The following is a 12,554-nucleotide window of genomic DNA, read 5'->3' as shown; positions in this document are numbered from 1 at the left end:
CAATTAAAATAGCCCTTTCTCCCTTCATTCCCATCCGAAACCACTACCTTTCCAAAAGAAACAGATTACCTAAGCTTTCCCCCCCAGACAGCCCACACCCCCACAACAACAGAACAAGCAAACGGCCACCCCACAGACCAAGAGGCATTACAAACATGTTTTCCAAGGATAAGCATATTTACAGTCATGTATACACAGAATTTTTTATAAATTGTTTGTCTCAAGACAACCTTCAAATTAATCACAGAGGTATCCCTATGGAAGAACCAAATAATTTACAGTCAAACTGGCTATGGCAAGTGCAAAGAACTGAAGTAATGGAAAAGACGCTATCACAGGGCAGCATTAAAAAAAATATTTATCAACAGCACAAGGAGTTAACCTTCGTAACAAGGATATATCCAACGTTAAAAACATCACTGATACTATTTTTCACAGAAAGAACATCCACAGGAGACAGCAAAACTGCATTCTACACACAAGAGTGCTAATATCTCCACTTCATAGATTTGGGAGGAAAGCCCACCTGGGCAGGCAAGGAAATAGAAGTGGGATCTGAAATGTGTCATGTTTCCTATTTTTCACCTCTCAGTTTCAGAACCAAAAAATAGAAGATTTTTGTTCTTTCCCATAATCGTGGAAGGGATACCAACTAAGGAGAAGCCATCTAAGGAGAGCTAAGCAAGAGCATGTACTGTAATGTAGTTTCCTATTTCTTCTTTTTGTATTTCATCTAACATTTTCATGAGAGCTGAGTCTTGGTATTTCAGAGGAAAACATTAATTTGAAAGTAGCACATGCACTACTTTAATGTGTCATTTATTGATACAGTAAGTACTGCCAAGCCCCTTACTCACTGACTTGTTCAAAGACAGCAAACATTTAGGTAGGGAATGACTTCGAGAATTTTTAACAAATATTCCTAATGCTGCAATTGCAGAGGAACTTGTGAGACTTCCTGGGTTTGTAAAAGTGAATTGAGTTGTTGAGCACTCAGGAGATCTCACCTTCTGTGTCATTCTCAGAACTTGTCTCACTGAAGCTTTTCCATCGCTCCTTAGCTCGTGACAAGAAGATTTCATAAAGTTCTGCAAGAAAGCAAAACAAAACCAATAACCAAAAAGGAAGTAGTAAGAAAAGCACCCATCCAAGACAAAAGCAAGCTAAGTATTCTTGACTCTGGTTACTTGGTTTCATCACTGAGGGCAGGAGAAGAATCTATTAGATGTTTACCACTATATACAGTTTTATAGTGTGGACTGTATCGTGCTTTCTGCTGAGGTGAACATGCTAATTATGACAGGGAAATCATGCCTTACATGATTCAGATTTCTATTTTTGTGAATAAAATGCTTACAATTCATCATTCATTAGTTATGAAATAAAGCTATTCCCCTTTTCACCCCCTTAAGAAAGCAAAGCTACAAATTCTCAATTTTAAACACAATTATTTTCTGGGGGGAAGCACTACCTTAATTCTTTTAATACTAAATGTTTATGTAAGCAGGTTTTGAACCTTGTTTCCATAATTTATGAGGCTACAATGTCTAATTGTAAAACACAAGTGTTCCTAACCTTGCAAAATACATTTCTTCAGGAAAAATATACCCTGATTTATATTTTTTTAAACAAAACTGTACCTTTTTCTTTGAAAATAACCAACTTAATTTAGCATTAACATGTGATCTGTTAGGAACATACCAGGAGTGATATTTAATTCGTTTCCCACAGCTAGACTCCAAACCTTCCCACGAACACTTGGGGGCAATCCCTGCCACCACAGCTCTCGAACTCTTCGGGTAGCACGCCTAATATATGGAAGCAAGGAGAAGAAAGAAAGAAAAAAGGCACATATTGCACATCTTGTTTTCTAAAATCACTGGGCAATTTACAAGCAAAATAACATACTATTTACCAAATCAGTATTCAAGGATCTCTGTGTATGCTAAAGCCCCATTAAAAACCCCCAAACATTCAGCTCCCAGAAAGCACGTTTCATGTTGCTCTGTAATGACCTCACACTATATCATGGCAACAAAAACTGACTTCTTGACAACACAGAAAAGGAAAATAAGGTATGTGGGTCCTCAGTTTCCAGAGGAGAAACAAACCACGCTTGCCTCATTTACAAAATAGAACTTTACTTACATGCCTTCCCAGTTAGGTAGTATTTCATTGACCCAAATCACCATAGCACTAGCGATATTCTCTTCTTGCTTGAAACGCTCTCTCATTATTTTTTTCCTTTTATGTGCTTCTTTAATTTCTGTTAGGCATAACATGGTAATAATTCTGTATTAGTGCACACAAATTATTAGGCAAGTTTTTCAGCTATTACCCAAGTATTTGGATGTCTAAAAGATCAAGGGTAAATTACAGTTGCACATACTATTTCTGTTGATTGTAGGTGTATTTCTCTGGACATTTTTTATTTTAACCTAAGTTGTTCAAATGCAGTGATTTAGACAAGTAAAAATCAGTTTAGGAAACTCAGAGAATTCTCTTCTGCAGTACACAGGATGACTAAAAAGCAAGGACATCATCAGCACTGTTTTCCCTCTCATGATTTTCATACCATATTCTATCTGAGCCTTATTTATTACTTAGACTAATCAGCAATATTTATAGATAATTTTATTATTTAAAAGTGCAATTCTACACCCATTTTAAAATTATTCAAATTTTACTGAAGCTTCCACCTAAAAGGATTCTGTATTTTCTTTTCTGGAAACAGGACCTAAAGACCTAAGACAAAGTCACAATGCTGAACAAGAGAACAATGTCCTGCCTTCTGTTAAAAAAGGATCATTTGTAGATTCCTCTTATTAAAAAGGCTAAAAGAAGGACAGAGCAGTGCTCTCCTGACATCACTTAGAACCACTGTGAAACTGCAAGACATTTTCTATTTAAGCATGCATTAGACACATCAAGAGAGTAAACATGCCCTCCCTGGTAAACAGATATGGCCGACCAGCTTAATCAAGTTTTTACTGAAGCTTTGGGTGTGTAGCAACAGTTAATAAACCAGGGCACACACATGAAAACACTACACATGGCTGAACCTCCAAAGATGCTGTTAGTAAGGAACACAGACGACAGATCACAACTTAAAAGATACACATCACAAGAGCAGAGTGAAATGCATTGTCAAATGCCATGGATTTCTTATTACATCTTTCAAAGTAAGCTGCCATGAATCCATAGAGAATCAATCAGTTCAGAAGATTGTATTTCTGACAACAGCCCAAGTAAAACATGCAGCACAGGTTCTTAAAATAGCTTATTCCCTGAATACTAGGCACAAGACTACAAAAGTCCTTTCAACAACTATTCATAGATTGACACAGTACTAGATACTACAAATCTGTTTTTTAAATTAATCGTGTCTAGCGGGAGTAAAAAGGTTCACACAGGTACAGCTGATTGAAAAATAACCCCAAAGTTTTCATCTCTCTTCACATTGAAATTGATCTGAAATTCTTAAGAAACCAGATCTTTAAGCAGTCAGCTTCATTATACTTTGGCCCTTAGTGGCAACTGTAGCAACACAGCTTGAACAAAGAGTCCAAATATCCAGAAAGTTTCTAGGTGCCCACATTATGTAAGTACCTTAAAAAAAAAAAAAAAAAAAAAAAAGGAAGTTTTTCCTTAAAAAAGTAAATGAAAGGTTAAATTGCATTCTGAACCCAGCTACATTCATTGTAGCAGAATAACAATTTGGTAACTGAGTTCTGTTTTAAACTGCGTGCCCCTATGCACCACAGAATAACCCAGATACTAAACAAGAGGTTCTTTAATGTATCTACTTGCCTACAAGCCAGGATTTACTTTATTTTTGCTACAGAGTTGAGAGGAATTACAGTGATTATTGGCAGTTAACATACCTCGTTTTTTTGCTTCTGCCACCATCTCATCATATTCTTGTCGATGACGTAAAGCCTCCTCCACTGATTTGGCAGGAAGATTTCTGAAAACAAGTTGTTCCTTAATTCAATACACACAAATGACATTCTGGACCATTTCAGAACAGGTTTAAATTTGGTTTCTCTCTAAGGTGAATTCCGGGGTTGTCACACTGCCAGTGTTCCAGTGACAGCTGTAGAGAACTACTAGATGTTTGCTGCTCCTGTTTTTAGTTCTCCTAGAGCTTCCCCCAAAGTAAGTTTATTAAATTTGTTGAACACCTGGAATGATGCTCAAATGAAGTGACAAAAGGGAAATGCTGATATACCATATAGTTATTTATTCCAATGCATTTTTGCCCATGTGTATTTTAATCATTAAATATACCTGCCTGTTGATACTCCAGTTGTTCATATGAAATCTACGATGACATATTTTCAATAAAAGGTAAAGGTTTTTAATCACTATAGTTAACCCTTTAAAACTCTCACAAAAGATGATAGGTTTCCCAAAGGAAGAAAGGCTAGATCACTACTGATGTCAGAGCTAAAGCTAAGGAAGTTTGGTGCAGTCTAAAAGTTCACCAGATAAAAAAGTGTGTGTTTTTCGGCTGCATAATGATCCCCTAATTGCCAAACACACTTCCTCCTGACCAAGGAAACTCACTTCAAAGCAAATTAGAACACAGTGTTTGGTCTCAGCCTCTTACCCAATCTCTAGTCAACTTTGGTCCAAAATAAATAGAAAACAGTTTTATCACTTTAATATTAAAAAAGTTTTCTCTCTCCTCTCATACAAGCAGACAAAATCACCTATTAATATTGTCAATGAAAGTGAGTGCAGAATATATTTTCAAAGGCTAGACTGCAGCAAGACATTACACACTTGGGATAGCACTCCAATTTGAAACAAGTGTCATTTGCAAAAGCATATTTATCCTAGCTTGTGAATTGTAATACTATGAAAGTAAAGAAAAACATCAGCAATCCAGTTATTGCATATCTTACTCTCTACCATACAGTAAAAGAAATAATGCACTTATGAAAACAAATACTCATAGCAATGCATAATTCCATTCAGGATATTTCTGTCTTAGCACAGAATGAGCTTATATACCCCTAGAGAGAATACTGAAAGAAACACGAATATGTTCTATTTTCCATTTCCTAACTGGAAGTGATTAGAGCAAACATTTAACAGTGCCATCACAAGCTTTTCCATGGTGCAATTTGAAAGTGTTGCTCCATTTGTTTTCCTCAGCTTGCGTTCCTAGTCAGCAGGTCCTTTCTCTTTTCTTCAAATTGCTGAAGACTGTATAGCTGAAAATACTGACCAATTTATTACACATTTTTCATTACTATTCTTATTTGTACTTAATGTGAGTTTTGTTACATCTTCACTTTCTGTTTCCTTGCCTTCAGGTGCACTTTTAGGCATTACCTACCTAATGTTTTTTTATTAAATTGATCAAGAAAATTACTGAAGACTTTAAGGATGCCCAGAGCATGGCCACAGACAGCTGTGATATACAGTAGATAACAGAATGGTGCCTCCATTACAGTGAGAAATAATTCCTCATATAGGCCGTGATACACTTAACAAATACTTCTGGAAGTATTTGTTAGGCTATTATGTGGGACAGAATAATCCAAAGATTCTTTCACACAAGACGTGTGAATTTTAGCTCATCAGAAACATATCTAAAATTCAGTCATTCAGTTGCACAGCAGAATCATACTTACGCTGGTCGATCCTCCAGAATCAAAGCAGTAGTTGAAAGTGGTTCAAATTCAATATTTTTACGTCTTGCTGATGGGGGTGGAGGTTTATACATTCTTCCTGTCCGTGCTTCATATTCCTAAACAACATTATTGATAAAAATTAAATTCCAACTTTCAGCCTCACTCCAAATTAGTAAGCACAGTATTACTTAATGCATAAATAATGTCATAGGAAATATTTTAACATTACTTAATAAGACAGCAAGCAGCAAACACTACAACTTGAAATTGCTGATAGCAACAGTGCAGCTTTCCAGGACTGCTAAGTAAAGATGAATGAGAAAGCAGTTTCTTGTATCAACTTAACCTTTGATCTATTCTAGTTCAATATTACAGCTGAGCATCCCAGGATCAGGTAGTAAAGAAATCTGCATAATCTTCCCAGCCTAGCTAGTGCACAAGTATATTAATATGTAAAGTTGACAAAAAAAACCCCCCAGCACTAACAACAAAGACCACTAATCAAGAACATCTGTCTCTCCCAGTTTCTTCCTCCTGATTCTAGCCCCCTTTAAGATCCAGTATACCTCATGTTCCTGAGGCCTTTAGCAACACAATCACACCCACATTAACCAGAACCACCTACACTACACTCAGTGACAATATACCAGTATTTATCACTACAAGTCTGTTTCATGTAATTTCCTTTCTCCGAGGTTAACACATGCAATCTACTTAGAAAGAAATATTTAACTGCTTTCAATACACACAAGATTCTGAGGAAGAAAGAATTCTAACCCTTTTACCACAACAGCAACTCAACAAAACAGAAATATGACACAATCGTTAGGAAAAAAGCTCAACGGAGCCAGATGAAAACCTCAAATCTCACATCCCCTTCTTTTTAGCCTCTGTAAATAAAAATGTGCTACCAAATTAACGGAATAATATGCATCAACACCATTCAGCACATACAAACAAGTACCTTGAACAACTGGACACAGGATTGGTAGAGTTCTGTTGTAATTCACACAAGCACAAGAAAAATCAAAAAAAATCCATGTTCACCATATGAATGAATACACATATTCTTAAGCCTAAAATTATTTCATTCCACTTAAAAACAGAAACAACATCTGTACTCCTGTCATGCTGTATACCTCAGGATACTCCAGTACATTTGTAAATTAGGAATGTATCCTGTGATAACACCTAGAGATCAGCATCCAGCCTGCCATACAGTAGCAATGCCATTCCTCCTACTCTTGGTAGAAGTTCTGATTTACTTCCATATTCTCCTTTGTAACAAGAGCCACATAATCAAGTTCATTTAGCGGTCAGAGATGAGAAAGCTCAAACATCAGCAACCTTTTCAACATCGCTACATATCTAACTTGTATGCAAATTTTTAAGAAAAAAAAAGAAAAAACCACTGCAAGACGTACATCAGAAACAAAGCCACTTACCTTTTTTAACACAAGCAATACATGTGAACAATGCTAGTGCTTCCAGCTATCACCTGTGCTAAGAACTGATACACCATTTCCAAAGTAACAGAGAAAGAAAAGCCCAAAAATTAAAAATTCTTCAACAGAGATTTTCACAAAAGGCAGAACTCATCATCCAACTGTGTTTCTGAAAGTAAGTACACATCATGAACAGTTGGGTTTTGTAAATAGAGATCACATGGGCAGAGAAGGAAAACTGTAAGTGTTACTAGAAAGAGTCAAAACAGAGACGAAAATAGCCTCAGGCTCAAACTGTCATGGCTGCCCGTGCCCCAAATTGAAATACATTCCAAAGTATCAGAACCTTCCAAAGGAAGAGGCTTTTTCCTCAAAAAGCCTGTGCTCTAGAAAACTTACTTGAAGATTAGATCCCACAATCATCAGATGTCTGGAGAACTTACGCAAATAAAGTATCAATTTTTTTTCTGGAATACTTTGTATGACTAGATGTAAAGAATCCAATATCCTTAATGGTGCATTTGATGCAGAATCTAAAAAGCTTGAGCTGACATTAAATTTCACTTTGAAAGATGTGAGCTAATACTCTCCCATAACAAGGTAAAATACAGTTTAAAGTCAAATGTCTTGTCAAATGCTTAATATGCAGGGCATGTGCCAGAAGACAGAACAGTTGACAGCTAAGATTCAAGACTATGTAAAAACCTGTATATGTAAAAAAATTATTTTGGAAGCATCACATGTATGGTTTCACAAACTTAAGAGAAGGTTATTTTTAAAAATCTTTATTGCAACGTATCAGGTATTTATTGAAAATTCCAGAACACTTCACAATTACAAAATAAAGAAAAGCAAATTTCAGCTTTAATAAAAAGTAAAACCAGTTATCTTCTTACTAAGTCTGGAACTGCAGCCTCTTATCCACTGCCAATAATTAACCCAGTAACAAGCTGAAACCATGTTTTTTCTGGAAAACACTGTGACAATATACTTAAGAGTGCTTTGGTATGTGGAGGGACTTGCATTTCTGGTATTTATTCTTGCAGAGATATAGATAAGCCTATTAACCTACAGACAGGTAACCAGGGCTGGGAAAATGTCTTTTGCTTATAAACTGCATTTGTTTAAGAAGATAAAAATATCTCAAACAGTATCTTCTTAAAACAAAACAACAAAAATCCCACCCAAAAACCACAAACCCAACCCCAAAAAAATCCACCCCCAACACCACAGCAAAGAACACCACAAAAATGCCCTGGTGTTCTAAGTGAAAAAAAAACCAAAACAAAACAAAAGCCACAGAGGTCTTTATTGCTTGCACCTTTTAGATATCTACATGGAAAACATGCAAATCTGAAGTTTCAGTCATCCTTCTGCTGAAGTACCATAAAGGACAGACCATTGAGAATAATTTTAGGTATCGCTAAACAGCACTGGATTGCTGTGTGTAACATTTATAAGTAACTGCTCATAGCCTCTTCTTCCAACACGTAAGCCAATGACCTTACAGAAAGGAATACCAGCTGCATTGCAGCATTCCAAAAGCATTAGGAGACCTGAAGTAGGGTATGCTTGTTGGGATAAAATATTTAGCTAAGTGTGAACACAGGGATTCAGTGTTAGAAGACAAACTTGAATCTACAAAGCGCAAACTATACAGCTGTAAAGGAATAAATACCAACCATAAAATTTAACATGAATCTGGAATTAAGTTTGATCTATTTATGATCCAGCAACAAAAGTTGAACTCCTGGGAAGGAGTGATAAAAGCCTTTGGTTACAAGGACTGTGGAAGTTCTCACAGTACCAATTATACAGACAAAACACCAACATCCAATTATGTTTTAAGTATGCTGGAGGAGAAAGGCATCTGACATGTAGAGAATTTATGCAACTAAAGAACACAACACTGAATAAACTTCCCCTATCTTAAGGATTGCCTCTATTTAAAGTAGATGTCAAGGCATACTAATACTCCAGTTAAACATCCTGTGTATGACAGTTTCGTCAAACATGCTTTCTCCTCTCTAATGCTAAGCCTGATACTAAAACAGATTTTATTCAATCAACTGTGACTTCTGCTGACGAAAGAGAATGGGGATTGCCATATATTGTGCAAATGGTTTTAAACCTCTCTCCTCTCTACACACGTGACTGCAGCAGATGGGTCTATGAAACATCTATATGATTATTTTCAAGACATTGTACAGCTAACTAGATATATCATCAGAAGGATTATATGCTGTCATTTGAATTAAGGTTGATCATCCAAGAATAGAAGCATTAATAGAATCACCTAGAAGTGCATCCATGTAAGAAGAATTTCTGCTAATGCATAATCTTACACCAGCATGCACGCTGCCTCCAGGTTAAATGTTAAAATTGCTGAGCTAGCACTGACTACAAGGTGATTATAAACAAAGAAGTGTTTACAGCAAGAGTAGATGTCACTGAAAAATTCTGTGAGTCATAAACTAGACACTTTCCCAGAAATAAGAATTCCAGATGCTGTCAGGACAGGCAGAACAGTACATTCTTGCCTAATTTGCAGGTGAAATAGAAAGAATAAATATATTGATGGAGAAGAAAATACTAATCTTCACACAGTACAAAAGGACAACCAAACAGACACTGAAGAGTTTCTAGGACAATCTTCCAAAGTTAACACCATCCACCTTCAATTCTTTGTTTGCTGTATTTTTTCCTCAATTGGATATTTAATAAGGTGCATCAAGTTTTATCTTCTTTTGTTTATGAGAAGCCGCCAGCCCTGGGCCCAATAAAGACATGCTGAGAGTGGCCAGGCCATGTAATGTGTACCACAGGCATCAGAATCAACCAGCAGTTACGTGACTGCTCTGTTTCACAGTTCCACAGAACTAAAAAGCCAATCTGTGCTATTTATGTTTAACATAGAGTGCAGAATTACATAAAAAGTTTACAAAGTAATGGACATGTGCAATTTCAGAAGGATCCCAGACACAGCAAATAAATAATGTAAAATGTAACAAAAATTTCAATAGCTATGCTTTTCTAGGTTTCCAATTTCACATTGGAAATAGTGATTAAAAGCATCTGGAGTTCTGAAGTGCCACTGTTAATAGGTTGTGTGGCTTAGTGACAGAAAAAAGATTCTAATATATCAATTTTCAAATTTAATAAGGTGTTCAAAAATACTACACATCAGCCTTTCAACTTTCACCATTAAGTAATGAGGCACAGCAAACATAGAAGTAAATTACTGTCAAGCTCTGTGATTACCTATTTCTTGCTATTCAAGAACATGCAATATAAACAGTAAACAATAATAGTCTATCACTTCAAGTTGTTAGTGAGATTCACATGTGAAACTTGTTTATTTTACTAATGGTTTTTAATGAGTTGATGGTTAGTGCCATAAAATATTCATGCTACTGTGAAAATGTGATGTTTGTTCTATTTCAATGAGTGCTACACAGTCCCATGCACGGCATCGAATACAACTAGAAAAAGTATATATTAAATTTCATACCCCTGCGTTTAATAGACTGAGAGCAGATATCGACGCAAGACTGCCAGAACTGTCATCCTAATAAGAAAAACAGAAGCAGAGCCTTAGTGAACAAATGAAGGAAAAGATCATTACAATACAGCAACATGCAAGCCAAAATTTAAATTCACATGTAGAGTATTCATCTTGTATGTTTGAAAACACACGGATGTGTCTGTCCCTCCTCCTTTTCCACCCCTCGAAATAGACACATATACAAAGCCTTCCCACTCGCGCAAGATCTGTACAGACATCGACTGGATTGTTTTTCTGGTTTAATTGATGTTTTATGTTTTCAGTACTCAGCACCTTTGCCCAAAGGGATGATTTTTCCTTGGTGCTTCTCCAGGTGCATGACAAAAGGCAGTCCCTGATACACCCTGTGCCTCCCTAGTACACACTACTCACAGATATTAGTCTTACTTAACCACTAGCCTTGGAAGGTACACACTGTTGGAAAGGAAAAACAAAACATTGTCCCCTGCTTCCCCCTGCCATGTTATAATCAGTATTTCTAAACGGAAAGCTCAAAAGTGGGCTACACCTCAGCCTTAGTGGTGAGCTGGTGAGAACTGAGACGTATCTCTAAGGCTTTGAGAAACAGTCACTTCCATTAAAAGTAAGATTCTAAGCACCACTCAAGCACCAAGGCAACCAGGTAAAAGCAAGCCCAGCTACAGAAGACCCTGTACAACCACGGTGCTGCAGATTTCCAATCAAAAGTCAAAGCTGGTTTTATAACAGAAAGATAAACCAAGCTAAAAGATGGGGTGCAGGGGAGGTGACAAACACAGCCCACTGCTTTTAAGCATTGAATTATACTGCCTGGAAGAAGGAAAAATCAGATTTTTATCATGAATTCAACAAAATATATCTACAGTGTTCTGTACCATGCATACCCCAATAACAGAAATAATTTTAAAGTCTTTCTTCTCCCTTGCCATACTATTTTTCCTTTCCAATACTGAAGTACCATGCCAGCCTTGGAAGGATAAGGTTTATATTAAAACAAACCAACAAAAAAACCCCACAACTCCACACTTTACAAAAATGTCCATGAAAGACAGCAGATTTACCACCTGAACCTATCCTTTTGGAATTTGATACAGCCTGCCTAGATGATAATTTTGCTATCTCAGCACCTCAAACTCAGCAGCATGTCTGCTTAAGCCACAAATGCTCAGTTCTTTAAGAGAAGACAAAAATCCATGTATCATGCTTTGCTAAAGAAATTCAAAGGCCCCATAGACGGGGATGGATCCCATAAAGAGAATCCAGCAGACCAAAAAATAAAATATCATGTCCCACCAAATCAAAGCAAAGTAAGTTCTATAATTTTATTACCTCAATTTATATTCTTTGTTTCCTCCAAATACAGCAACTGTCAGGAACAGAAATGAAAATACATACAATGCCTATGCTTTCGTTTTCAAGCCTTAGCAAAGGAAAGGTTGCTTCAATACTCTTTGTAGTTGTCTTCAAAGACTTTGTTTTTTAAAAAAAACAGCAATCAGAAGAATTCACATCAGCAGATTCAATACCTCCATGTTATTTTCAAAACACTGATTCCCCATCCCACCCCCCCCAAGGTGCTTCCCTGAAGATACATTTCTGCCACCAACATAGCACTGACACAATAAGTTCTCCTTAACAAGATTCCCTTGTCAAACTGGGGATGTCCTGGCAGTAAGAGCTGAACTGTACTTTACAGCCTTTATGCAAAACAAAAGAAAGCATTTGTCACTCTGAGGTCCTACCAGTTTCATTAGCATTTACTGACAAGATAATCACTGATGAAATCTAAAACTCTGGGGAATGTCTTTGGTTTACCTCTAGAATAGGTATTTTATTAACTACATGCAATTCTCGAATCGTGGGAAATTTCTTGACAATCTGAACTGCTACAGCATTTACAAAGAAAACCATCCCAGCCTC

General features: G+C 36.6%; 1 protein-coding gene across 2 annotated transcripts in view; it reads right to left on the bottom strand.

Moving 5' to 3' along the window:
* Positions 1-12,554, bottom strand: part of TBC1D12 (TBC1 domain family member 12) — a gene marked incomplete at its 5' end in the record, with an annotated part of 41,622 nt that overhangs the window by 6,908 nt on the left and 22,160 nt on the right. The window contains 6 exons of one of the 2 annotated variants that reach the window (XM_082286495.1): positions 1,008-1,088; positions 1,702-1,808; positions 2,149-2,266; positions 3,885-3,967; positions 5,646-5,761; positions 10,602-10,658. In XM_082286495.1, coding sequence (XP_082142621.1) covers positions 1,008-1,088; positions 1,702-1,808; positions 2,149-2,266; positions 3,885-3,967; positions 5,646-5,761; positions 10,602-10,658 — 562 coding nt within the window. The remainder of the gene's footprint in view (positions 1-1,007; positions 1,089-1,701; positions 1,809-2,148; positions 2,267-3,884; positions 3,968-5,645; positions 5,762-10,601; positions 10,659-12,554) is intronic. The other variant, XM_082286494.1, reaches the window with a different exon arrangement.

The sequence above is a fragment of the Coloeus monedula genome (assembly GCF_965178545.1).
Source record: "Coloeus monedula genome assembly, chromosome: 8".
NCBI lineage: Eukaryota > Metazoa > Chordata > Aves > Passeriformes > Corvidae > Coloeus > Coloeus monedula.
Note: the sequence above shows the minus strand (reverse complement) of the source record. Positions and strands in the feature narration are given on the sequence as shown.